Source organism: Kwoniella shivajii, chromosome 2 (genome assembly GCF_035658355.1).
Source record: "Kwoniella shivajii chromosome 2, complete sequence".
In the NCBI taxonomy this organism is placed as follows: domain Eukaryota; kingdom Fungi; phylum Basidiomycota; class Tremellomycetes; order Tremellales; family Cryptococcaceae; genus Kwoniella; species Kwoniella shivajii.
In genome coordinates this window covers 804,604-831,460 of record NC_085909.1, presented here as the reverse complement: position 1 = coordinate 831,460, position 26,857 = coordinate 804,604, and the positions used below count along the sequence as shown (strand labels likewise).

Genomic DNA, 26,857 nt, shown 5'->3' with positions numbered 1-26,857 from the left:
TCCTACTCGTAGAGTCCAAGGCAGGCGACTGTACGGGGCAGTCTGGTATTGTGTAGATCAAAAGGAGATATTGCGAATCAAGGATGCACCACAATGTACGAGAGGTGAGAAATAAAAAATTAAAAAAGTCAAAATACATCTTGGATTCTCTCATTGTTCGATATTTGACGCGTCTCGACAACATAGCATCTAACTATGACGCGTGGCGCACATCATACATCAACCTAGCAGCTTGAAACGGTATATCAATGCATGCATTCGCATGCGCTTTTCACTTCTTCTATCTATTCATTGCAGTATGTCTACTTTCTGTCGATGCTGTAATTCACCCTTCTCAACCCCATACCAAGTAAGAACAAACTTCCCACCAATGACGCTATAGTGATTGGTTTTTGGAATTGTGCAGAAAGGGGATAGTGGTAGGTAACCTGATTGATCAAGGGAAAAGAGGTCAGCACGCTGCATTCTCGTCTTCAGCTTCCGAAGCTGGGTACAAGGAGGGATTTGTCACCTACATATACGTTTTGAGCATGGTTTTCTGTAAGTTTAGTCTTTTTCAATGTGATAGCGTATCTTCCGGTAGTATCAAGGTAAGTCTTGTGGATGGAATGTTCAATTGAATCTACAGGGAATGGAGTGTATACTTGAACGTCACTAAACCAATGATACATACGCTAAATTAGTTATTGATGATCAAACTTCCTGCTTTTGAAGCGATCTACTCACCTTGCACCCTCGGGGAGGATAACCAATAATTCCGCTTGGTCGACTACGACATCTTTCAAAGCAGTTATGAAAGGGACCGCCAAGATCCTTTTCCCATCTTTTTCATCTGTTTTCAAAACATCACCTAAAGGTGTATCCCAGCCAATCGTGAAAGAATAATTCCATCCGCCTAAAAGGGGATATCTGGGTTTCAGTTCCAATGTACCATCCACTATTCTGGGTGATGTCTTGACGCCCTTAGGTTGTTTTTTGGTCGCAGGCGTTGAACCTTGTCTGAAATGTGATGTAGATACATTCCCTATGGTATCATAGTAATAAGTTGAATGTGATGTTGGTGGTAGTTTTAATGTTAGTTCAGTCAAGATCTGAGCGGGGACATGAGCGTGAAATTTAGATTGTTGGTGTGCAAGTCTAGAGAAATGACCTTTGAGTCTAGGAGGAGTGATTGGTCGATTAGCCCTGCTCTACGACGATTGAACGGTATAGATCCGAAGGGCGATTGTACTGCCGGATGCAGAGTAATGTGCAATTGAAATAAGAATAATAACTCACTTAGGTCCTTCGTTGACTAGATCAATCTCGTCCTGGATATTCAAATTAGCGCCCCAATGACTGACTTCCGCAGCTCTCTTCAGAGTTCTAATCCCAATAACAGGATCTTTAGTTTCGTAATGGACTGAGAAAGGATGTTGTTCGACTTTTTTCTGTGATCCTCCATTTGAGATGAGAGTTGGAGGTAATGAATGGAATGGACCTAGCGTTATCGTTCCTCCTGATTTAGTCAAGGTGTTATCTCTAGTATACGTTTCTGGAACTGATGAGGCTGAGAGAATTGATGGATGTGGTGCTCTATTTTCAACACAATATCAAGATCAGCCAAATCATCATACCTAAAACATAGTCGGTCAAACGAGATCGAGAATGGGAAATAGTAATTTACCTGATTTTGACACGTTCAACATCCGTAGTATACCAACTATCCACATAAGTTGAATTTGATTTCCAACTTAAATATTGAGGATCTTTTTGTTCAATCTCAGAAGGTAATGGTTTACTTGTATGAGCTAATACTTGATTCAGAGATAATGTTATCACCTGATCTTTTTTGGTTGTGCCTAAATCTATAGCGACTGTTGGGGAGCTATTATTTGCGGGTCATATATTTCAAGTAAGCAAGATGATCAGAATGAGATTTTATTGTGTACTACGCAGCCATATCATATTTCTATCATCCATTCCCTCTCCCTTTCATCCGACTTCCTGATATCTCTGCGAGTAAACAGCAAATAAAGTTCACTCACATATCATCAACTAGTCTTCCCTCCAACTTCTTTCCACCCAGACTGACTTCCCACCAGGCGGGTAGCTCGTCCTTTTCTCCAGCTAGAGCCAGGAAGTATTCCCCTGGATTGTTATCGGTAGGTTTGATATTATATTGAGTAGTAACTTGAGTTGTCAATCCTCCTAATTCTATAGTCCTAGCTATTGCCGTGTTGATATAAGTTTGAGGAACGTTTAGTCCCCAGATCAAAGGTAATGCCGCTGATATTGACAGCAAAGCGAAGGATCTCATTGTTGATAATCTCGCGAGACGAATACTCGAGCCCTCTGTTCTCTCGAAGCTTGTAGTGTGAAGGTTGATATACCTGAGCAACAAAGGTATTCACGGCAGATGGATGGGCTCTCTCCAGCGCGACGACGATTGGAAACGTATAACACGGAAGTGAACTGCGGAGACCCCATCGTTATCAATCACCTCTTTGTGATATACCAGATTAGTTAAATCCACGTCATCTTATCAAACACTGACCAAAATAATCACAGTTCGAGCTGAAAAACAAGAAAAGTCAAAATCAAAAGTTTGCATTGCTTTTTACTTTCTTGTCTGCTACTTACAATTCTTGTCATCTATCATACTGCTTTCATATACTCATCCTGTCCCTCTCACTCGCCATCGTATCGAATAATCACTATGCGCATGCACGTAATATCAAACATTCAATCCTCTTCCCTTTTTTACCAAGCTCAAGCTCAAGCTCAAGCTCAAACTCAACTTTAAACTGAAACCCGATATTCCAGTTCAATCGTCGCCCCTCTTCAATCCCTCCTCTCCCTTTCCCTAAACCCCAACAGCATCTATGTGTACACTGTTCTCCTATATATACTCCCACGAGTTCAGTGATAGGAATATATGCTAAACTGAGGTACCATCAGGTCGTGCTTGATCTTTCACTTTTCCTTTTCGGATTGGTAAAACGCTCTTTTCAACTGTTTTCTTTCCCTTTTATTGGGGAAAGAAGAAAAGAGTTAGAAAAGTCAACTGCACATTTCAGAATCTATTTGTATTAATGTCAATATTTATTTTGTAGTTTAACTGTATTAAAAGGGAAGGAACGGTATCGAAAGGCAAATGAGATGAAATGCATAAACCAATATTTCAATTTGATCTTCAAGTTTTTCCATTGATACATGAACGAACCGTACAAAATGTGGTTATATTTCTCACTTTGGTTTCAGATTTCTCTATGGAGCGGGAGTTGCTGCTCCTGGTTGTTGAGGTGTTTGACCTTGTTGACCATATTGAGAAGCTTGCCAAGCTTGGACTATTTTGAACATCCATTCATCAACTTAGCTTCAATGCGATAATAGATACGTCTAACCAACAGCTGAAACCAGACTTACATTGAGGATCATTCACGTCATAACCGTATGCAGCCCAGTAAGCTGCATATTGAGCCCAGGCATCTGTGCCTTCAGCAGGTGTTGCACCTCCGGCTGCGGGTGTAGCAGCAGGTTGAGATGCAGGGGTACCATTCTGACCATTTTGTTGCTATCATTACAAAGTATTACAACCGTCAGCTTTTCTTGCTTAGATTAAGCTTCAAGTCAAAGCTGTACTTACGGCATAGTAAGCCGCATAGGCATCTTGACCTTGACCGCCCGCTTGACCTGCGGCAGGTGCATAAGTACCATAACCTTGTTGATAAACTCCTCCTGGACCACCTTGATTTTGATGTTGGTTCATGGCGTGTTGTGCTTTCGACCATTCCTGTCGAAGTACCTCAAGAAGATCATTACAGAGTACTTTGGCTCGATCGATTTGTTCAACTGTCGGGGCGCTGTGGTATCAGATGTCAGTTTAATGTACTTGAGTGGCGATGAGGGATTGATGGAGTCAGGAAGTAGGCTCCTAACCCGTTTTAGCGAAGTTGAGGATCATCGAACTCACGCGATATTGATGTGCATGGGATCATCAGATTCTCGTCCAGTGTCATTCTCCATGAAGCCTGATCCTTGTCCTTTGATTTGTACTCTTGCACCTGTCTCCGCTTGGATATATTTGACGAACATACCCTATGGCCGTGAAAAGGGGGGGGTATCAGTTTTCGCTATACTTTATCGTTCTATGCGTCGACTCTGGTCATTTCTTTTAATAGTAATGTGGCCTTAACGGCGATAATACTCGTTCAAACATCCCATTCCCCCGCTTCCCAGCCACTGCGGTTGAAATATCACTTACACCTGGACCAACAGTTTTAGCTCTAACATTGAAATTCCTTGAACTTTCCAAATTAATATACAATTTCTCTTCTGGCCATTTTTGTCTACCGGCAGGTACAGCCTCTGGAGGAGGAGGTAAACCCATTGCTCTGTTTCTAGCTACAAGAGTACGTTGATCAATTAATGGTCCTAATTCCTGATCGATTAATTCTTGTACTTTTGCCACGGCAGCATCTAATATCGATTGACTGGTAGCTACTATATGTAGGTATAGAGGTGCTTCTCCGGGTGGCATCTTTGATCGATCAGGTACCCATACTCCTTTTGTCACTACTGATGCACCGGTCTCTTCTTCTATCTAAGTAATACCCAAGTAGTCAGCGTCATCTCTATGAGTAACAAGGTATGCAACGTAGAGTGAAGGACATGGAGTGAATATTAATTGGGAAATGGTCAAGCCTTATCTTGAAAATCAAAGTAATCAACTTACCTGTTTTTGAGTGGGACCTCTTGTCAACACATATCTATTTCTCAGATCATTCACTTCTATATCTTTTACGAAATCACCTTCGTCTTTCTTTTCCTGTTTCATCAATTCGTTTCCTTGTACACCTGGTCTTAGAGATGCGGCGATCTTGGCTGCTATAGCTGCTGCTCTGGCTGCTGCGTCAGACGCATCTGCTGCCGCGTTGGGAGGGGCTGAACCTGGTGGAGTAGATGATGAAGGGTCATCCCATCTTGATCTTCTATCTTCTGACATGATGCTGAGTATCTTGATCAGGTAGGTGTTGAGACACTCGAATTAGTAGATATAGATGTACAGAGAAAGAAAGAGAGCAAGGAGATAGTTCATAGACAAGACACCCACCAAAACATAAATCGATATCGTCTTAAACATGAAGTGTAAATGCAACCCCCACTTATAGTTCACCCTTCCATTTCAACTTCCAACTTCACTCGAGGGAGGATTAATTATGATAACTACTTGATTTATCTACATGCACGACAGCATCCTTGCATTGTCTTACTAAGCACAGTGACCAGCCAAAAAAAAATGCCAAGATCACCGCCACCATCAAGGAGCAAATCATACTCCCACTCGAGGAGCAGGTCGCCCGTCAAGAGGAGAAGAAGTGCTACACCTGATCAAGAGGTATGTCATCCCTTTCAACGCAATGGGTACCCAAATGATCCTCTTCTCGGACGTGTTGATCATGATGTCTCACCCGATCGAACGAAAGTGCGGAACTGATCATGGTGCGTATTCCTTAGGAGCTATCACCGTTTCTGATCCGGATATATGTGACAAAAGGGAAACATGTCCCATTAGTCGAATTTGACGAAGGGAACATTCCTTTAAGAGATGAATTCCAGGTATATGGATGGTGAGTCAAACGTTCCCTTTTTGAGGAATATTCGTGATTGTCTCAAATCCTCGAAGATTCTGACGTTCTCGTTCATGTGCTTTAGGAAATCTTCCACTCCAACATCACTTATTAGATCATTATTACCTTCATTTCCAGCACCTTATCGATCACCTTTAGCTCGATATTCATTCCGTCATATATACGTTGATGCTTCTTCTCGTGGGCTATATAGATCAAAAGATCTGGTCTCGTTCACAGGTCGAGATTTGTTTTCGCAATCTTCAACATCATCGTCTGCTGCTTCGACGTCAAAGACAAAAGTTGCGGAAGGACAAAATAAGATGGGAATGGCAATGGATTTAGATGAATTTGATAACAATAACAACAATAACAATGATGAAAGAGGGAATGGAAAGAAAGTAGAAGAGAAATCATTGGATGAATATGGATTCGTCACTGGTGATTTACTAAGCGTCTCTTTGTACGTACCTGAACCCAAGATACCCGCTGGTGGAAGAAGAGAACTTTCTGGTCCAGGATCGGGACCGGGAGCAAGCTTAGGTGGGAATGGAATTGGAACCGCAAGTGGAAATGGAAATGGAAATGGAATACAAATCAGATCATTTGGATGGGGTGATAAGGATAAATCATCAAGAAATAATCCTAGAGAAGAAGGATCAGGTCCTACGGCAAGAGATGGACCTGGAAGCGGAAGTGGGAGTGGGAGAGGTGGTCATTGGGGTAGAGGAGGACCGTTGCCCCCTCAAGAATTCAGGGGTAGTTCAAGAGGTGGTTTCGGAGCTGGTGAACCGGCCAATGGAGGCAGCTGGAGAGGTGGCGCAGGGGGTGCCGCAGGTCCTGGTGCAGGACTAGGTATAAGAGGTCAAGGCAGAAGTGGTAGACGAAGTCCGGATGTGACAAGAGATAGAGATGACGATAGAGGTAATGGAAGAAGAAGTAGAAGTCCAGAAAGTAGAGAAAGAAGAGAAAGTTGGAGTAGAAGAAGATAAATTGATCTATTCAAAACGTGCTGCCTTTGACCGAGAATGCAGATCCAATACATGTATACATCATTTTCTGCTCCTCAACCTTGCTTCATACATACTGACTCCTTTCATTCATCACACGGAGTATCGTATGAGCTTACAGTATTGGATCCACGCTTGGTCTGTGCTAATTCCTATGCGAGGTCATCATATCATCATTTGTCGTCTTTTGTTTAGATTTCAGCTTTCACCATTTTTGTCATGATATCGTCAAGGTTCACTTTGAATTATACAAATCCTCTCGACCCTGCCAATATGAAGTCTCGTGTACGCGCTAGGATGAAACAAAGTCGCAAGATAATTCTGTTCTTCACACGTATGCATGCTAATAATATTCGATAGATTTATATATACTTACTAGTACTTACGCAAAGGACGTTTCACCCTATTCCTCTTCTTTAGAACCATAATCTGCATGCCTGATTGGTCCATCAGTGTTCATCATGCGATACGAAAATATCATTCAGTCCATATCAGGATCGCAAGGGCCACCAAGGAAGCTAGAAAGGATGGCAGCTTTGACATCGACAGTTCGGTCGTAGATCTTGAAATCATCAGAGAAGCCATAGGAAAACAATAACTGGTTCAAATCGACTTCCGCCATGTTTCGCAACTCGGAAAATCCGCCGCACAACCAATCCTATTGCCCGTGATTGATCCAACGTCAGCTCAGCACCTTGCACCTGCCAGTAGTATTCAAGCTACTTACGACTTGGGGCCGTCCAGCGATCTCACCCGTCAAAAGAGGAAGAGGTAAAGGTCCAAACTCCCGTTGATTCGAAACCCTGTTGATTGCCTACCCGGTGAAACGAGATGTCAACTAAAGGTCCATGTCTCGATTCAGGATATGATACAACTCACTCTTAAACGACTTTGCTTCGCTAACATCCCGAGTTCTTGATCCAAAAACTCAACTTTACCACTGACATCTTCAAGACTGGACTGATCCTTCCTCCTCAGTTCTAAATCAGATTGTACAACTTTTTCCAAGCTGACCATATCATCTCCTAGCTTTGCTATACTCATGCTTTCCTCTTCCAATGACTTGACCCTAAGTTCCAGAGCTTCGGTATTTTTGAATGATACCTGCATAAGGTGTTGCTCATCGTGGCGCTTGACCTGCTTGTTCAGATCGTCGACCTTGATCTCGAGATTATCGAGTTTGTCATCGCCTTTATCAAGTCGAGAATGGATTTGAGTGACTCTTCTTTCGAGGACGTCAAATGAGGAACGGATCACATCGAGACTACCATTGAGAGCTTCGATGCGAGCTGAAAGGATATCCATTTCATCTTGACCATCGGAGTTACTGATTGTATTGCAGTTGGATGCGGTATCAGCTGTCTCGATGGGATTGGCAACTGATCTGGCTGATGGGTTATTGACAGCTGAAGAGCAGTAGCTGAATGGATCATTCCCATTTTTTCGTTGAGTTTGATTACAGTTTTTGTTGATCGTTAACAATCGTTCTCATAGCTTCAAGTTTGATGTCGAGTTCCTCGACGTTCTTGGAGAGATTGACAAATGTACCTTCGATATTATCGATCCGATTGGTGATCAGATTGAACTTGTGATCGATTTTTGCCATGATATCGGATTCGATCTTCTCTCGAATGGAAGTCTAGTCGTTTTCTTGTCGTGCTAGCGTTAATATGCAAGTTAGTAATCATATTGAGCAGGGGGAAAGCCGAAACTTAAAGAGGATAGCATTAACTCACATGGGAAGGTAGTTCCATTGAAAAGGGCTTTTCGAAACGCTTCAATGGGTTTCGCATCGAGCTCATGGTGAACGATCAACTTGTCACATATATCGCACCAATATCGAAATTCTTCTTCCGCAAGAGGAAGTCTGACGTATGTTGTGGCGACCAAAGGTCGCAGGTGAAGCTTCCAACTGTCTTTTCGAGTCTGACGAAGTTCCAAAGGTGTGAGAACGGCATCAGGGGAGGTCATTTTGATAGAGACGACGATTTGCTTAGATCGCCAATTTCTTCGTAATAAAGCCTCTGATGAGAAGATAAGTAAGTGAAGAGGAGAAGGTGTTTAATCATTTTGGGTTTGATTCTGTATATATGCTTATACATGCTCTGGTTGTTTGTTCATGATAAAGATTGATGATGGATGATAATGCTCGGACCACTCTTTTCACCGCTTTCTTACCGTGATTTCTCACCTTTACTTGACTACCATCAACAGATATACGATTCCAGGCGCAATCAATCTATTTCCTATCAAATCAAATCAAACATCATATTGATCACACAAGTCTATCCTTAAATCCAAGGTTCATCTACTGTATGATTGATCTGAAGCTGACGACATATCATGACAAGGCGTTCCCACCTGGATCATAATCATAACACTAACTTCCGGTGCAATAAGACGGCAAAGGTATAATAACTATTAACAAAATTGCATCAATGATCTTGATACCTAGATATGTATAAACAGATAGTATAAGCGTAAAGCAGAAGCATTCATTCCAAATTTCATCCCTCTACTGATTCCCGACTTTATGCACTAGTGACTTATCCTAGTTGACTATTACTTTTTGAAGAAAGAAGGTTTACAACTTCCACCCACAAAATTGGATAGAATGGCTCTCTTCACCTGAATGGGAACATCATTCAAGAATTTCAACGTATTTTCTCCTGAAGAAGGCGAATCTGCACCGATCTGATACGCTTCGAGCCATTTATCAAGATCTTTAGAAGATAGGTGTCGAATATTATCTGAATGCCAGAATGCCCACCTCTGTCATGGAAAGTTTATCAGCGACCGCGTCTTTCTGCCAGTTTGAAACACCTATATGAGAGTACTTGCACTGTTGGGAAAGGCCTTGAGACCTTCAGGAGAGAATAACCCCTTCATTGTAGGTAATGGATGTAACCATCTTCCACCTTCCAAAAGGACTCGATTCATTTCCTTCGATATAAAAAGCGAAGGAAGGTTTTATCAGCTTGACTTTGTTTTGTTTTTCGTGGTTGCGTAGCTTGAATATTCACTTACTCTGACATTAACTTGTTCAACGAAGAGCGCGAACTCCTGTTTGAACTCGTCCATCTTCTTAGTGCCTTCTTCCATCCTTCTCGCTTCACCTTGTACCTTTTCGTTGATAATCTTGCAGGTCTTCTCCAACTTGTTGAAATTTCCATCGATGTCCCTCATATTGTCGTTGGTGTGATTGATTACTCCCCATTGCTCTTTGGACACCTTCTCCAAGCGATCTATTTTATCCTTTTGGTCCTCAAAGACTTTCAAGTGATCATTCTGGATGATTTTCAGCTCTTCGATAGTCTGATCATATTTATTGGTGAGTGTATCGGCCTTGATGTCGTTTCTGTCGACCTTGGCATCAAGTCGATCGATCCTAGCATCAATCCTTTCGTAAAGGGTTCGAGTTGATTCGAGCTTGTCGATCATGGTGTTCAAGCGAATGTTGTATGTCAAGATGACGTTATCGGCGATGGTGTCAGTGGTACCATCAGAGGTAAGTTGAGGATGATTGGTAGAAGAAGATAAGACCAAAGCTCCAGATTCTGCTTCAGTTTTTTCTTGGGTAAAGACTAAGTGTTCAACCGCTGATATCCTTTTATCATCTTGCTGAGATTGGAGAGAGAGAATGGCCTCGTCCATCTGCTCAGCTCTGGAAGAGAGCCCAATGACGGTTTCTTCAAGTGAGTCCATACGTTTAGCGAGTTTACCGATTTCAGATGTCACTTGTTTCATAATCTTGATTTCCAGATCCTCGATTCCAACTTTCTCTGGAGCTGTTCTCCAACATCAGCCACGGACTATTGGAGGATTACATAGACTTACCAGGGACCACGTTCTTGGCCAAAAGTTTGCAGAAATCATCGACAGCGGCTATATCTGCCTTTGAGCGGAGACTGCCCTTCCATCGTGATCTGAATTGATTACAGATCGAACACCATTTGGAAAGATCTGATTCGGACAGAGGGAATCTAATATAACCTTTTTCAATTAAGGCTTGCAAATATTCGGAATACGTATATTGGGAGCAATGTTCGCTGATGATTTCCGGTATGATTGGAATAGCGTGTGCTGTATCAGATGAAGTCGTTACCATGTTGAATGCGTTATCTTGTTTGACAAGAAAAAGACCAATCGTAAAGCAGTATGAGAAGAAAGACGTTTGACTTTATTGATGTCATCATCTTATAAGGTGGGATACCTGTATGTATTTCTCAGTCTTTCAGCTTCATCAGGAGGAACAAGGGTATCTTTTCTCTTTTGATGGATGGATATGATGCCTCGATTCCTTGATGAAGCGGAGTACTCATACTCGTGAAATGACCTCCTTTCAACTCCCAATGTGGCGTTTCATTCGTCTCGGGCGCAACGACCATTCCATCAAACAAATCAGTCATCGTTGAACCGAATAGAATGATGGTAGTCAAGTAAAACAATGGTTTACATCATCTGTTTTCGAAGCATACTTTGCAAGGGGGATTTCCCGAATGATCCGCCGGCATACCTTATCTTACCACATCAAAATGAGGGTTGGAGATGATGGTGGAGTCAATCTCAGCGAAACATAAGCCTCCTAGCACTGCCTTTTCACTCCGCTTCACCTTGCTTCGTGGTACCAAGGTACATACTACTATCCAATTCATGTGAACAAGGTACAAAGGTAAGGCAACCATCATGCATAGCATTCAATGTAGGTAGTGTGCTGCGGTTGTTACCGCGTTGCGAGATGTGCCACAAAGTGAAAATGACCAAAACAACATGTGCACAGGTGACAGACGCGACTTTGCACGTACGTACCAGAATCTCGTCCAACGTAAATCCAACATTTCAAGCGACATTTTAGACTTTACAATCCTGGTGTTTCAATCGCATTACACACGAAGAAGCGACTGATACTCCACTCTCAATGATCACTCGATTCCCATAAGCATCCTCAAGTCAAGCAACACGATACCCCCCACTTGGACAATATTATCCGCTGTCCCAGGTGGTCATATACCACCTTTCATCCAAAATGGACATTGATTCACCACCTTCGCCTTTCAACGACCACAATCAGACTCCAAATTCACCACATAAACACCTGGAATTGCCTGGATTCTCATCTTCGTTCCCTCTACCATTCCGAGTATTGTTCCTGATTGGATTAGCTCAATTATTATGGGCTATAAATTTACATGTTCTATATACATTGGGATTAGATACAAGCTGGATATTAGATTTGAGGGATGATCCTAATCCCGATGTTGATACTGAGCTGAACCCATCATCAAACGAAGGAGATACGGAAAATGGGATACGACTATTACCACCTCGAAATCAAATTCATCTAAATACGATATCATTAGATGATGATGATGAACCTGACACACCAATACGACCAACTTCAAGATCGATTATCAGACCTTCTTCAAGTAAATTACATGGTCCAATATATAAGCTGTTCTTATTGTATTCGGCTTGGTGTGGAAGTGGTTGGATCTTATTTAGAGTTTTGAGCAGAGGTATAGATGAGGAAATGGAAAAATGGAGAATAATACCTGGATTCTTGGCGATAGGGGTGATGATCGCCGTTGCTGTACCATGGAGAGGTGTTGGTGAGAGGGAAAGAGCTGGATTAAGACGGTGCGTTGATTCTCCTCTCACTAAATCTGAACAGGTCATCTTTAGCTCCCTCGAGCTGCATTGGGAACGAATGAACTGATCTAAAAGTGTTGTTATAGCGCAATGAAACGTATATTATTACCACCAATCAACTCTCCAATATTCTTCTGCGATGTCATCCTAGCAGATATATTAACGTCCTTCGCTAAAGTACTGGGAGATATGTGGATCTCAGCATGTCAAATATGGATGGGAGAAATCACTCATGGTAGAGTAGGAAGAAATGGCTGGGCACGTTATATAACTTTGGCCATGGTCAGGTGAGTTGCTTTGCTCCATGGGAATTCTCTGGGCGGGAAGAGAAGGAAGAGAGGGAAGAAAAAAAAGAGAAAGGGTGAGAAAGAAGGGGACAAGCCTGACATGGGGGCGTTGAGCGATGTCCAAATATCAGCCCTTGACTGATGTCTGCTCGTTTATCAGTCTCCCGTACATGCTACGATTTCGACAATGCATGTTGGAATATTATCAATCCTCTTGGACATCAACTCGACCCCTCGCCAATGCTTTAAAATACTTTTCCGCTTTCCCCGTCATATTCCTTTCCGCTGCTCAGAAAACGGTAGTCACTGAGATCGCATCGCAAAAGGGAGTAACAGTACAGGAATTAGCAGAAATGCATGATAGATGGTTTGGCGAACATCGATTATTCCGTTTATGGTTATTGGCTGTTTGTGTCAATTCAATGTTCAGTTTCTACTGGGATGTTGAAATGGACTGGGGATTAGCGTTATGTGAAGTGGATACTTGGCTAGGGCCAAAGGGAGGTAGAAAAGAGGTTGCTCTTGGTCTATTGGGTTCACCTGGTCTAGGAGGAGGCAGTAGAATTAACGGCAGAAGAGGATCTGGCGACAACATTTTGAATAGAATCAAAAAATTATTTACGAGACCTCACACTATAAATCATCAAAGATCACCATGTCCTACCCCTGGACCAACATTTACTTCTAACCCAATGTTGTTATCTTCATCATCACCTGAAACTCCCACAAGATCTTCATCTTCCTCTTTATCATTGTCAATACCATCAACAAATACATCAACGATAAAATCATTATTCTCATTCGGCTTGAGACCGATATTACTCTTACCCGATCCATTGGTATACCATCTCTTTACGATCATAGATTTAGTATTAAGGTTCACTTGGTCCTTAAAATTAAGTAGTCATCTACACACTATAAGCGAGATTGAAAGTGGTGTATTCATGATGGAAGCGTTGGAATTGATAAGAAGATGGATGTGGGTGTTCGTAAGAGTAGAATGGGAAGGTGTTAAAATGGGCGAAGTTGCTAGATTTAGTAGAAGTGGTAATAATGGTGGAAATACATTATGGGAAGAAAAACCTGAAGACGAATGAAGAACTCATCGAGTTCGATGAATGATGGTCCTTCGAAGAAGGTGTGTAGACTCTTCTGTCGATTTGCAGATCACAGACGATTCCCATTTACAATTTTGCATATACAGTATAGATCTTTTTTTAGCATTTCTGACATTATATACTTTATGAATACTTGCATAGACATTATTTTGGTTCTAATTTGGCTTCATGCATCATATTACACTAAATAATTACAACGAGTTATCTATATCATCACTTCTACTGTTCGTTGCATTACCAGTGGTCTTCATGTTCCACGCTGTTTTCGCATGTTCTCGCATTAACGTCTCTCTGATCGTGAAGCTACCGTGTCGATTTATTATATTTTGAATCGATCATTAGACGCAGAGAATGTATGATCAGGATATGGATTTCAGTTGGTTTGGGAATATCCAAGATGACTACCATTTTCTTCCGAATGATTTCTGTGACACAAGACATAAGATGAAGTTAGTCGTTCTTTCGTACCTACCATGGATGATGAAGGTAAGATATGCGACTCACCTGAACACATTCTTTGAACGCTTGAAATTCAGCTTCACACATTGATTTGGATACTTCCTGATATGATTTACCGATACATTTACCGTATGCTACGGACTATGTTCAAATCGCAGATGATCAGCAGGTCAAATATACACATCTGGACTGAGATGAGCTGTTATAGGAGTGGGTTGTGGCCCTAACGAGAGAGACAGGAGAGGGAAAGGTGAAAAGGTGACGTCTTAATCGCCAAATTGTATCTAGGCAAACGAAAAACTTACTTGGGCGGAACATGACTTCGAAGCTTTTGCTAACGATTTCAATGGAGTCTTGTCCTTGAAAGTAGCTCTTGCAGGCATGGTCGCTTTTGATCGCTGGTAGCTGTTCCGGTGTAGGTATGATCGGAAGGAAAGAGAGATTACTTTGGCTTGACTTTCTTCCATCGATTGAGTATATGGTGAAGATTCCGGGAAAGGTGGAGGTTTGGGATATTCCTTTAATTGTTACCTTCACTTTGGAAATGAGATTGTCCGTGCGCGCCTTCACCGTAGACGGGGTAACTGGTCGCTTCGTTACCAAGCAATTGAACTGACCAATATATATATATATCCATCTACATTCAAATTGCACTTCTCTCATGTACAGCATTTGATCGTAATAGCTATATCATCTCTTTCTCTCTACTCACTTGGTAATACAACAGGCTCAAGCAGACTCAGTCATCAAAATCGCACCCTTTTCGACATTCTACATATATACCAACGCGATAAAAGAGTGACAATCCATCTTGATCTCCCCACTGACGCTCTCTTTACCCCACACCGCAGGAATACGTCAGAAAACATCTATCACTCCGTCAGCGGCGGATTAGTCGATCACCCCATTGATTGCTTGATATATTAGAGCTCGTATAGAAACAGCAAATCATATACAATGTCCTGGAGGATTGGCAAAAGTGAGTGCACTGTCGATGTCTTGGTACGCGCGAGCACATCCTCTCGACTCGTGATCTTCTATCAGTGAACGAAGGACTAGCCTTTGTATGGCTGCATCATGTTGTATGGTCATCCAAACCTCGTGCTGATTAATTCTCTCCCTCAACTCAGAAATAAAGGATTCAGGATTCCTTGGATCCAAAAGCCATCATTCAAATACGTCTTCCACCATTACTCCTAATGATATCTCTCGTTCGACTACACCTACACCCGGTAACCCTCACCCAGATGAGGTGGCAAGACCGCCGGTAGCGAAATCTGGTATGCTGAAGATAAGAGTAACAGCTGCCAAAGGATTAAATCTACCACAAGGAGGTATGTGAAGCTAAACCTACACAGAATTGATGAAGCCATTGTCTAAAGCTGATTGATCATTTCATCGGATTCCTGAAATTCAGTACCTGTACCAACACCAATTCAAGCTGCGTTATCATCACCTTCATCCAATTCACCAAGGGTGTCAACCAATCTACGTGGAAATAGAGATTCGCTTCAAAGAAAACAAGTTTGGTGGTTACCTTATGTCGTATTAGAATTTGATAAAAATGAAGTTCTGGTTGATGCTTTAGGTGGTGATTTATCAAGTCCAGTTTGGATGTATTCAGCTACTTTTGACGTTAGTAGAATATCAGAGTTATCAGTCACGGCTTATTTGAGAACTACTCAACCTCATACAGAAGGAACCACTGCTCAACATCAAAGTCAAAACCAAGGTCAAGGTCAAAATGATAACCTTGGTGATGGGGATGAAGGTGATGATATGGGTAACAGTGATCTATGCTTAGGTGGAATTAGGTTTACTCCTGACTTGGACGCTAATGTGAGTCACTCAATCTCCGAGCTCTCCTTCGTCCTTTGTCTCCGGGAACAGGAATGTGTATTGCAGGTAATTAATCCTTGACTCAGAGAACTACCGACGAATGGATCAACGTTTCTGGTGGAACTGGTGCTTTCCATGTCCAAGTGTCTTTCAAGCCTGCGCAGGTGAGTAGGCTGTTTCCAAAGTTCTACATATCAAGCTCATCGGTCTTTTTCTACCCAGGGTCAACCTCTCACAATCGACAGCTTTGAATTACTAAAAGTAATTGGTAAAGGCTCTTTCGGAAAAGTGAGTAAATATAGCAGACACGCATATGTTATCCTTTCGAAAGAAAACACGGTACTGTTGCTAACATCAACGGTCGCGCTCTAGGTGATGCAAGTCCGTAAACGAGACACTCTCCGAATCTACGCACTCAAGACGATCAGAAAAGCCCATATCGTTTCAAGATCAGAAGTCACTCATACTCTAGCTGAAAGAACAGTTCTGGCTCAAGTCAATTGTCCTTTCATCGTTCCACTGAAATTCTCTTTTCAATCTACGGAAAAACTCTATCTAGTTTTGGCATTCGTCAATGGTGGAGAACTGTTCCATCACTTGCAAAGAGAAGGTAAATTTAATGAGACGAGATCGAGATTCTATGCGGCAGAATTGCTCTTAGCTTTGGAACATTTACACGGATTCAACGTCATATATCGGTAAGTAATAATCCTCGATGTTCAGGTTCTCCTGGGTGATCGTGTGATCGTCGGCCAGGATGAATGTCACACAGAGAAGCAGAGCTGACTTTGACGCTCAAAACAGTGACCTGAAGCCCGAAAATATCCTTCTTGACTACTCTGGTAACATCGCTCTATGTGATTTTGGCTTATGTAAACTCAATATGTCTGCATCGGACACAACGAATAGTAAGCCGATCAGAGACGTTAGTCGAACAACAGCTGACTACTATCATCTGATGTAGCCTTCTGTGGTACACCTGAATAGTGAGCTAGGGCGATACTCAGTGCTACACTGAATGGTGGTGTTAATGAAATCTGCTATAGCCTCGCCCCTGAACTGCTCTCTGGTCATGGATATACCAAATGTGTAGATTGGTGGACACTTGGTGTGCTGTTATACGAGATGGTGAGTGGTAGTGGAATATCTTCGCCTATGAGGAATGATAAGAAATATTCGCTTTTGCCTATTCTTCATCTCCGTTACAGTCGTGCTAATCAAATACATTCGATCAGCTTACTGGTCTCCCTCCGTTCTATGACGAAAACACAAACGAGATGTATCGAAAGATTCTCTCTGATCCACTTCGATTCCCTGATTCCGTTGGTACAGAAGCTCGATCTTTACTCACTCAATTGTTGAACCGAGACCCAGCGAGAAGACTAGGTGTGCACGGTGCTCAAGAAATCAAGGATCATCCATTCTTCTCCAAGCATATCAACTTTAAGAAACTGTGGGAAAAACGAATACAACCTCCCTTCAAGCCTGCTGTGGTGAGTATTACCTTTCTGGGAGGATAATCATCACCTTGAGTGGTGACGACCTCGAATGTCTGCTAATTGCACTTTTGATGATCAATAGGCAAGTGCCATCGATACCTCTAACTTTGATGAAGAGTTCACATCTGAGGTACCTCTCGACTCCGTTGTAGATGACTCGCACCTTTCTCAGACTGTACAACAGCAATTGTAAGTTTTGATCTAGTCACCTATCTGAAAATCAATTGAGCCTAATACTTGTCCTTATTTAGCGAGGGATTTTCATGGAGTGTATCACCTCTTGGCGAGTCTGTAGGTCGATATTAATCGGGAAGAAATGGTGTATCCACTGCCGTCTGGCGAACATTCCACATCTACACTCGGTACATGGGAATTCGTGGAGATAGATACATTGACCCTCGTATATATAGTCAGACTCTGCTGTGTATTTTTTACCCCACCCCACTTCTTGATTTGTTTTTCTATTCTACCCTGGTTAACATTTCCTTGACACTGTTAATATGGCAACGTGAAAGTATACAACCAAGTGATGTATTTGTGCTTGAATTGATACACTTCTTCACCATTTCAGCGGGATGTCGAATGAAATATCATCACAGACATATATCCGCCCTTTGGCTAAGTTCGGGACACGCTATATTATCATGTTATCATGCTGTTGAGATCCGCCGGTAAAAGTCGGTTGGAAAGGCCCGTCATGATCAACTCGGGAATCCGGACCGGAATGAAACGTAGATCCGATATTTTGTTGGGACCGGTTCGAGCTGCGTTGGGTATTTGGGTAGTTTATATATGCAATACGAGGGACTTCATGGATTTGTTTTTCTCTCTGGATACACTAGTATACTCTCTCACATCATTGGTCACCTCTTGCATATAGAACCTCACATTTGAATCGACAACGAAACATAGACTAGAGACAAAACAAAATGTCATTGAACGGAAAAACATCTCAAGTAGCCGTGGTTTGTCATGGTGGTAATGATCTTCGAAATGTGAGTTATTGTGGTCTGAGTGAGAATGGCCTCGAAAAGCGGACGAGAGCAAGGGGCTGGGATCGAGGTCGCTGAGGATGATGTGAGGGAGGTAGTGCTTGTGAGCGAGGCGATGAAACAGAGGACGGGAAGAGCCAATTTACTGCAAGCCGTTCTGAGGCTGTCTCTTCGTCGTTGATTTGGTGGCTAAGGAGGAGAGAAATAGTGCATATCAATGTGTGACAGTCGAGGCGAGTGTAGGTGTTGTCAAAGAGGGATCACTTGTGGGCGGGTCAAGATAGGCGGCTGATTCTAGTACTTGCAAACCCATAAGGAGGATCGAGAAATTCCTCAACCTAAAGACGGAGAAGTTCAAATCCAAGTTGCCGTTACTGGATTATGTGGATCTGATTGTGAGTTATTCTGTTTTCATTCCGCTGTCTACCAAACCGCTCACAAGGCTAATTCGCCTTTCTGTTGCAATCAGTACACTACTACTTACACGGAGCCAATGGTATATTCAAGATCCGTGAACCATTAGTATTGGGACACGAAGCCGGTGGAATTATCTCCGGTATCGGACCAAACGTGAATGAAGATTTCGGTTTAAAAGTTGGCGATAAAGTAGCGATGGAAGTTGGAGTCTCATGTAAATCATGTAAATCATGTAGGAAAGGAAGATACAATTTATGTAAAAATATGAGATTCGCAAGTTCAGCTAAAACTTTCCCTCATCTCGATGGTACCCTGAGGGAAGTAATGACCTGGCCTGCTGAATTGGTTTACAAGTGAGTGATCTTTTTAACACATCAATTAGCAAACTGCTGAGACTTTTGATACCAATCCATTGCTCTAAATCTAGACTTCCACCATCACTCGATCTGGCACTTGCAGCACTTGCCGAACCACTTTCCGTTGTTCTCCACGCTTGGCGACGAGCAGCCCTCCAACCCGGAGCCAAGGTACTTATCATCGGAGCTGGAGCAGTCGGTTTATTAGCATGCGCATTGGCAAGAGCATCAGGTGCCACCTCTGTCGTCGCAGTAGATATCGAACAAGGTAAACTTGATTTCGCCGCTAAACAAGAATGGGCAACTGGTACTTTCTGTTTACCTAAAGGACCAAGAGTATCAGGATTGGAAGCTTTGGAAGTTGCTGAGAATTCATGGAAAGCACTCAAAGAAAGTCAAGCTATTCAATCAGTTGAAGGATTAGAAGATGGTTTCGATGCTGTATTCGAATGTACAGGTGTAGAAAGCTGCATGCAAATGGCTCCTATGGTGAGTTATTCTCTTGGAATAATATGTTGTAAATCAGAATACATTCTCTAGCAATTTAGTTTGGTAGAAGATGGGACTGGGAACTCTCGCTGATAATCCAGTTTCAATTGATGTAGGCCGCAGCGATCGGTACCAAGGTCCTTTTCGTAGGAATGGGTACTAAAGTACTTTCACTACCTTGTGGACCATCACTTCTTTCCGAAGTAGATTTGATTGGTGTATTTAGATACGCCAATACTTATCCTGACGCTTTGGGTTTATTGGCTTCCGGTAAATTGGGTAACGTAGGTGCTATGGCAAGTCATTATTATCCATTGGAAAATGCTCAAGAAGCTTTCGAAGATCTCAAGAGAGGTAAAGATAAAAATGGTAAAACAGTTATTAAACCAATGGTTGGAACTTTGTCTTTAGTCGGAAAATAAATATCGAAAATATATCGTTTTGTTTGTAGCTTTGCTCAGGTCATGTATACCTTTGTCACAACATATTCCATCTCTCATTTTCCAATTCAATATTTTGAAAAAAAACAATAAAGCTTCCATGCATTCGTCATTTCTCTTCCCTTCAGGATCAACTGAAGGCCCGAGTCCTTCTTGTCATTATCGTTTCCCCTAACACATCCTGCTACCTTTCAAAGAAAGCAGTCACGTATCCAATTTCCTACAAGTCATGATATTTTATATTTAAGCTCCAATTAAACCTTGTCTACCACCCATGATTTCCGCTAATCGTTTGATATCAGACCACCATTCATCTTTACCTCTCCTTAATTTCATATCAGTATGTTTCATTACTTCTTCCATTGTTGCGTAGACTATTTTGCTTCCGCGAATAGCTATCATAGTTGCTGATTCGGTTGTGTATTTCTTTGCTTTTTTACCTCGGTGAGCAGATTGAGAATGAGGTGTCGCGTGACTTTCCAGGAACTGCATACATCGCAAAGATAATCGTGCTGCTCGAGTTCGATCCATGGGTGAAGGCGTTCCACCTTGTAATGTATGACCTAAAGAAGCTGATCTTGCATCGAAAAGTTCTTTACCTTCTTCTTTGAAGATCTTGGTAAGAACCTCAGTGGTATAGATACTAGATGATTTCTCAGATCTACATAAATCACCCTCAGCTCAGCAAATCGTCTTGTCTTCATGAAGGTTGACTGTACTTACTTGATCACGAGTCGACCTTCACTCTTGCCCTTGGTGTCTAAGGAGTATCGTTTGGTCAAGAACTCTACGTCCTCTTGAAGCAGTTTGAGGGAGATACCATCTTCAGGAGTGTAGACGAGTACAGCACCAACCTTGGAATCTCGTCATCAGCGTCTTGGTTGCCAGTGCGTTACAAGAAAATCTTGAAACTCACAGCTAAAGCACCCATAGTAGCGAGATAACCACTCATACCACCTTGTGTCTCAACGACGAAGACTCGATTCCTACTTGCTGATGCTGATTGTTTGATAGCGTCACAAGCATCTACCAAAGCATTGAGGGAAGTATCACTACCAAGTGAGAAATCGGTCATTGGCACGTTGTTTGAGATGGTTGCAGGTAAATGTACCATCGGAATTTGGAAACTTGGGTAATTTGCTCTGTTCTGCTCTAATATAAGTACAGAATTGAACGCTTCAAATCCACCAATAACCAAAAGAGCGTCTAAACCATGTCGTTGGAAACCAGCAGCGACATTGCCAAGATCGATGTTAGGTAAGCTTCGGTTGGTACCTAATTCTGATCCTCCTCGGGTAGTCCATGTGTCTACTCGTAACCAAGAGAGCTCAGACACATTATCGTCAAGAAGTCCTTCGAAACCGTTGTAGATAGCTACAGGAGTATGTCCACGGTTATGACAAAATCGTACAGCTTGTCTGGTAGCTGCGTTCATTCCTCCTGCAGGTGCACCGACATGGACTATACCAATTCTTAGTCGCTGTACACACGTTCAATCAGTACATCTACATTTGAGGAGATTGTCAGAAAGGGAAACATACCTTGTCCTTGGGCGCCTCTTCGTTTACAGCAAGCGAAGAACTTATTTGGAAAGCTTGTAACATTTCTCGGAATTCAGAATCTCGGTACGACATAGCTTTGACGAAGTCTCTGTTTTCGATAGCCTTGGCAACAGCTTGGGTCTGAACTATCCGTCAGCTGGCTGCCGCTTGAAATTTTCACGATTCCTCTAGCTTACCTGCGCAACTGCCTCAAGGAGGGGTACTTTGGTGATTTTATTCTCTTGAATACCAATCATGTATGAGGGAGTTTCGGGTGTTGCTTCGAGAAGGGCTTGAACAGCTTGTACACCTTGTAAAGTGGGCTATGATGACAAGGTCTGAATGAGTATAGAAGATTCCTTCAGCAAGAAGGATACTACTAACCAAGATTCTGTCGAAAGCACAAGGCCTTCCACCTCTTTGGGTATGACCTAAGGTGGTAACTCTAGTATCAAGCCCCAATCGATCTACGAGGATATCTTTGACATAATCAGGTTTAATAGGTTTGAGGTTTCTGTCAAGAGCACCTTCTGCAACAATAACGATTGACTTTCTTTTGCCGACTTTTCTGTGAGATTGGAGGAGGTTACACATTTCAGTCTCCCAATCATCGGTAGTTGGAGGTGATTCAGGAATGAATATGAAATCTGCTCCCATTGCTACACCAGCCAATAAAGCTAACCATCCACAGTGTCGACCCATAACTTCGATAACAAACGCTCGAGAATGAGAAGAAGCGGTAGATGCGATAGAATCGATAGATTCACAGATTCGGTGAAGAGCTGTGGGAGCTCCAATCGTCAAATCGGTCATTGACATATCATTACTACACATTCATATTTAGCACCACTTGTTTCTGTCGACAAAAGATCGTATCTCTGCCAACTGAACAAATCCACTCACTCGATAGAACCAACGAGACCAACTATGTTCAAGTGCCTGTAGCTTTCTCTTTGATCCTCAGTGATTTCACCTTCATAAACCGATCCATCAGTTATGTATTTTTGGTGAGGACACCCTTGTTGTTATGAAACCCACCGGTCTCAAGGAGCTCATCCATAAGACTTGGCCATTCTCCTCTCAGCTTATCTGCACCAGTCAAAGATCCATCACCACCACATACAGCTAAACAGTCAATACCGTGCTTGATAAGGTTGTGAGCAGCTTTGAGTCTTCCTGATCTTTCTCGGACTATCGGATGTTATCAAAAATGCAAATGAGGATTAGCGGCTGGATCTGTAACCGAAAGCTACTGCTGATGTTGATAAAGAGTGGATTGAGGTGGAAGAATGAGGAAAGCACAAACTCACAAGAAGGACATCTTGAGCTACCGATCAAAGTACCACCTTCACCTAACCAACCTCTCACATCGTCCCAGCCTACTCTTACAATATATCTACCTTTTAAACTTCTACCTTGTTCATCCTCTTCATCCGCTACTACCAAACCTTGCATACCTATAGCAGCCATTTCTTCTATATCACCTTCGCCCGCACCATCTTTAAGTAATTCACCAAATCCAAAACTCAATGGAGCGTTTGATAAAGGAGCTACACTTCCTGGATCTGTGAAATTAACTCTAATTTTGTCTTCGTCCAGTTCAGCTTGACTGTCAAGTGCAGCTGTAGCTTCTCTGAGTTCCATCTGCTTGGAAGGTGGTAAAGAAGCGAATGCAACTGATTTCGTATTGTTATTGGAAACAGGTTGTAAGTTTGGCGATTGGTTGGCTGATGCAACTGGAGTTCTTTTGGGTGTTGCTGAAGGTGTAGGATCAGTCGTATTTCCCCGTACTAATCCTTCCCATCCCTCTCGAATGATATAAGCTTGACATCCTCTAGCGATAGATTGTCTGACAACCGCACGAACTAAAAATATGGTCATATGTTTTAGATCAGCACTCAACAATATATGCACAGAATTCCAAAGATGACAGACTCTTCACTTACCAGCAGCGTTCATTCCTGCACTATCACCACCACTAGTCAAAACAGCTACATTCTTCTTTTTCGTGTTCCTTGTCACAGGTGTTATGGTACCATCATCGACTGTGGGTACTTCGATGCCTTCAGCCTGATCTAAGAGACCCTCAGAGACACCTTCGAGATCCTTTGTGTGGGTTTGATCACCGTCACCATCTTCAGCTGGGATAGAAGAAGGAGTCATTGCTTCTGATCTTTGCTCGGCGACGTGAGCTGGGTTATTGGCTATGTCTGATAGAGCAGAATCTATGGTTTTGGTTGACAACATTCTTTGATGGTAGATGGTACTTTTATATATGTACAAGAACGACGAAAATCAAACGAAAAATAGAGGTTCAACATCTATCTCCTGTTCCATGTGATTTTGTTGTGGGGTTGAATTGTAGTATGCCGCCGGGAAGGGATTGGAAAAAAATACAAAAAGTTGAATTAGGTGATGACGTCGGAAGGTTCGTTTGATAGATACTCGAGTAGTTTCCTTAATAGGCACATTTGGTTATCAGGATCACATTCTCATTCGAAAAGGCAAAGCTCATGCCAAGTGATAGGAGCAAGGAGAGCCAAGCAATAGAAACTTGTTAGGGATTTGCATGGGGTGCATACAATATGACGGACGGCCTACACGATGACAAAGCTACAGTTCAATCTTACATACACGTGCACCGTTAACCCTTGGGATAACGTGCTGTTTAAACATCGACCTCATCAACATCCATCTCATCTCCAGCTAAACCAATCTGTTCTTCAACGAATTTCTCATCTTTCTCTTCATCTTCACCTATACCTTCATAGATACTTCTGGATGGTAATCCAACGACTTGACCTCTTGGTCTTTCTTTCATAAGTTGTCCCACAGTATCCAGCCAATGCTTCCGCGTTGCGACTAGTTTCTTCAAATTATCAGGAACAGGAGGTCTACCTGATCCAGCTGAATTCTTTTTAGGTGTCAATCCATATTTCTTTATTCTCTTTGCCCATCCACTCTCGATCGACTTCTCAATTCCTTCTAACAAAGATTGATATTCACTGTATGCTAATCTTTGTTTGGCTATTTCTGCTAATCGAGATTTACGAGCTTCGTTTAACGCTGTTTGTTGCGACAGTAATCGTTGACTTTGTCGGAGTGCTGAAGTTATCTCGTCATCTTCTCGATTTAACGGATCATACTGTGCAAACGAGAGATAAGAGTCAGCAGAAAGTCTGATGCTTTGAACCTATTTGACTAACCTCATCGTGCTCTCCCAGTAGCATTACAGCCTTGAGCTCCTTCTTCATCCTTTCCTCGAGGTCAACAACATCGACTTTGGCAGGCTCTACGTCAGCAATCTCCGCTGCTGCTTTCTCCGCATTCTCGTTCTTTTCCCCGAAGCCTAGCTTTCCGACAACAGCGGCCACGACCCTCTCCGTTAGACTGCCCAATCCCCTCTGTTCGTCCACGAGATTCTCGTCTCGCAGCTCATTAGTGGGTACGAAATGAGGCAATATTGCTGGACCGTTCAATTGTTGTTGTATTTGTTGCAATCGTAAATTGGGTACAGGGAAGCGCGACGTCGTGCCTGGTGGAACATCATCCTCCTCATCCCAAATCTCCGTGTAATGTCTTCCTCGAGCTGGCACTTCATACGATTCCGGCGCATCAGCCTGAGTGAGAAGTGACGAAATAAGCATAAACAAACCAACATCCGCTCATTCCGTGAAACTTACCTTGAACCCTAACATGGCTAGATCATCTTCCTTTACGTCCTTCAAATATGGGTCCACGCCACTCCAGAAAGAGGTGAAAGCAACTTGACTGGGTGCTTTTGCGTTACTAAAGTCTTCATCCACTTCGCTCTGCTTCTTGGGACCAGGTTTCATAGGCTTCTGGATTCCAGGTCTGGGAGGTATCAGCGGTCGTACGGGTATAGCAGGCAAAGAAAAGTCGATGTTGCTGGATGGACCTGCTATGGATGGTGTTGGTGAGGGATCGGTGGGTGGACGAGGGTTTTTGCTGTGGGACAGCGGATGAGCTTGAGATAGTTTGAGCTTCAAACCTGATGTCGAGGACTGATGTGGATGACCGTGATGACCATGGTTGGGCGGAGGCGAGAGATGAGGGACAGATCGATCCCTTGGTTGAGCTAGAAAGTATATGGTGTAACTCTTTAGTACGACGCAATGTTTCTTGCATTATATGGGTTGACACACTCACAAGCCGCTTCATCGTCACTATCGAGCACTCTTTTCACCTTTTTCTTCTTAATCTGACCGCCATACGTTATAGGTGCACCAAGCACTTGACCCGGTCTGAAAGATGCGCTAGATGCATTGGAGGGAGCCGGAGATACTGGAGGCGTAGATGCAGTCAGTGAAACAGATTTATCTCTTGAAGTTAATGTACAGTTTGCAGATAATGGAAGACTTACACGAAGTTCTTTCTCTTTTTACTCTAACGGAACTTGGACTTCCTGTTCCTTGTCTGATCTTATTTTGTAAAGACGACTTTTGATGTTCTACTCTTGCTCTTTCCAGCATTTCCAATCTCAATCCAGCTTTTTCGTTCGCTTCCAACGCTGCTCGTTCTTGGTCCTCTTCATCCCTATCTTTCCTTTTCCTCTTCTCATCTTTCTTACCCCGTATTGTCGATGATTCGGCAGTACCACTTCCAGACGCTGCGGCGAGTCGAGGTGCAAGAGCATGAGCATGTTCCAATAATGTGTCTCGGATATTCTCAAGCTCATGAACGCTCGGTATGGAAGGATATGCGGTTGATTGGATGAGGGAAAGTACGTGGGTCGCGTATGTGGACGGTCGAGTTGGCATATTAGCATACGCTTTTAACGTAGAACGCAATACAAGAAAGCAGGGTTATGCCTGTTAGCTACGATATGATTGTTGAGGAAATGATCATCGAGGTTGAAAAGCGTGAAAGATGTTCGATCAGATTAGAGCAAATAGCATAAAGATACAGATGAAAGAAGAAAGGTGAAATAATGACATTTCTCATGTTGACGATCAGCTATACTGACATGCCTGAAACTCCATCATGGGAACCACGTGAGGATTTGATTCCGCCACAACCACTTTGGCCTTCACAACGGTTTAGAGGGTTTAGTGAAGTAGCGGTATATTTGCATGATCCAAGGTATCCATTGAAATATGATAAATTCGATAGTGACTACTGCCAGTCG

At 42.6% G+C, this 26,857-nt stretch overlaps 10 protein-coding genes across 10 annotated transcripts; 4 read left to right on the top strand and 6 right to left on the bottom strand.

Annotated features, from left to right (window-relative positions):
- Nucleotides 1-302: 302 nt before the first annotated feature.
- Nucleotides 303-2,299, bottom strand: IL334_001672 (uncharacterized protein; the record flags this gene model as incomplete). Its single annotated transcript, XM_062933427.1, has 6 exons — nucleotides 303-428; nucleotides 516-654; nucleotides 727-1,158; nucleotides 1,279-1,575; nucleotides 1,667-1,867; nucleotides 2,028-2,299. The coding sequence occupies 6 exons, from the start codon at nucleotides 2,297-2,299 to the stop codon at nucleotides 303-305; spliced, it is 1,467 nt and encodes a 488-aa protein (XP_062789478.1).
- Nucleotides 2,300-3,249: 950 nt separating this feature from the next.
- Nucleotides 3,250-4,987, bottom strand: IL334_001671 (uncharacterized protein; the record flags this gene model as incomplete). Its single annotated transcript, XM_062933426.1, has 6 exons — nucleotides 3,250-3,329; nucleotides 3,409-3,556; nucleotides 3,629-3,845; nucleotides 3,956-4,080; nucleotides 4,247-4,585; nucleotides 4,718-4,987. The coding sequence occupies 6 exons, from the start codon at nucleotides 4,985-4,987 to the stop codon at nucleotides 3,250-3,252; spliced, it is 1,179 nt and encodes a 392-aa protein (XP_062789477.1).
- Nucleotides 4,988-5,281: 294 nt separating this feature from the next.
- IL334_001670 (uncharacterized protein) lies at nucleotides 5,282-6,604 on the top strand (the record flags this gene model as incomplete). The annotated part of the gene is made up of 3 exons (XM_062933425.1): nucleotides 5,282-5,380; nucleotides 5,500-5,612; nucleotides 5,698-6,604. 3 exons carry the CDS (start codon nucleotides 5,282-5,284, stop codon nucleotides 6,602-6,604), a joined length of 1,119 nt encoding a protein of 372 aa, XP_062789476.1.
- A 499-nt stretch (nucleotides 6,605-7,103) lies between these two features.
- Nucleotides 7,104-8,593, bottom strand: IL334_001669 (uncharacterized protein; the record flags this gene model as incomplete). Its single annotated transcript, XM_062933424.1, has 4 exons — nucleotides 7,104-7,280; nucleotides 7,350-7,436; nucleotides 7,502-8,028; nucleotides 8,359-8,593. 4 exons carry the CDS (start codon nucleotides 8,591-8,593, stop codon nucleotides 7,104-7,106), a joined length of 1,026 nt encoding a protein of 341 aa, XP_062789475.1.
- Nucleotides 8,594-9,184: 591 nt separating this feature from the next.
- IL334_001668 (uncharacterized protein) lies at nucleotides 9,185-10,730 on the bottom strand (the record flags this gene model as incomplete). Its single annotated transcript, XM_062933423.1, has 4 exons — nucleotides 9,185-9,394; nucleotides 9,464-9,565; nucleotides 9,650-10,410; nucleotides 10,460-10,730. 4 exons carry the CDS (start codon nucleotides 10,728-10,730, stop codon nucleotides 9,185-9,187), a joined length of 1,344 nt encoding a protein of 447 aa, XP_062789474.1.
- Nucleotides 10,731-11,648: 918 nt separating this feature from the next.
- IL334_001667 (uncharacterized protein) lies at nucleotides 11,649-13,655 on the top strand (the record flags this gene model as incomplete). The annotated part of the gene is made up of 3 exons (XM_062933422.1): nucleotides 11,649-12,259; nucleotides 12,358-12,558; nucleotides 12,719-13,655. 3 exons carry the CDS (start codon nucleotides 11,649-11,651, stop codon nucleotides 13,653-13,655), a joined length of 1,749 nt encoding a protein of 582 aa, XP_062789473.1.
- Nucleotides 13,656-15,092: 1,437 nt separating this feature from the next.
- On the top strand, nucleotides 15,093-17,779 carry IL334_001666 (uncharacterized protein; the record flags this gene model as incomplete). Its single annotated transcript, XM_062933421.1, has 12 exons — nucleotides 15,093-15,114; nucleotides 15,266-15,469; nucleotides 15,553-15,974; nucleotides 16,061-16,138; nucleotides 16,197-16,262; nucleotides 16,347-16,672; nucleotides 16,779-16,882; nucleotides 16,939-16,960; nucleotides 17,021-17,102; nucleotides 17,210-17,467; nucleotides 17,556-17,662; nucleotides 17,725-17,779. 12 exons carry the CDS (start codon nucleotides 15,093-15,095, stop codon nucleotides 17,777-17,779), a joined length of 1,746 nt encoding a protein of 581 aa, XP_062789472.1.
- Nucleotides 17,780-18,402: 623 nt separating this feature from the next.
- IL334_001665 (uncharacterized protein) lies at nucleotides 18,403-20,149 on the top strand (the record flags this gene model as incomplete). The annotated part of the gene is made up of 5 exons (XM_062933420.1): nucleotides 18,403-18,468; nucleotides 18,782-18,860; nucleotides 18,935-19,235; nucleotides 19,310-19,727; nucleotides 19,844-20,149. 5 exons carry the CDS (start codon nucleotides 18,403-18,405, stop codon nucleotides 20,147-20,149), a joined length of 1,170 nt encoding a protein of 389 aa, XP_062789471.1.
- A 261-nt stretch (nucleotides 20,150-20,410) lies between these two features.
- IL334_001664 (6-phosphofructokinase) lies at nucleotides 20,411-23,955 on the bottom strand (the record flags this gene model as incomplete). The annotated part of the gene is made up of 10 exons (XM_062933419.1): nucleotides 20,411-20,828; nucleotides 20,891-21,021; nucleotides 21,084-21,647; nucleotides 21,709-21,849; nucleotides 21,906-22,031; nucleotides 22,093-22,534; nucleotides 22,612-22,681; nucleotides 22,747-22,899; nucleotides 23,019-23,573; nucleotides 23,655-23,955. 10 exons carry the CDS (start codon nucleotides 23,953-23,955, stop codon nucleotides 20,411-20,413), a joined length of 2,901 nt encoding a protein of 966 aa, XP_062789470.1.
- A 421-nt stretch (nucleotides 23,956-24,376) lies between these two features.
- IL334_001663 (uncharacterized protein) lies at nucleotides 24,377-26,489 on the bottom strand (the record flags this gene model as incomplete). The annotated part of the gene is made up of 5 exons (XM_062933418.1): nucleotides 24,377-24,853; nucleotides 24,915-25,328; nucleotides 25,392-25,807; nucleotides 25,879-26,013; nucleotides 26,093-26,489. The coding sequence occupies 5 exons, from the start codon at nucleotides 26,487-26,489 to the stop codon at nucleotides 24,377-24,379; spliced, it is 1,839 nt and encodes a 612-aa protein (XP_062789469.1).
- Between the last annotated feature and the right edge of the window lie 368 nt (nucleotides 26,490-26,857).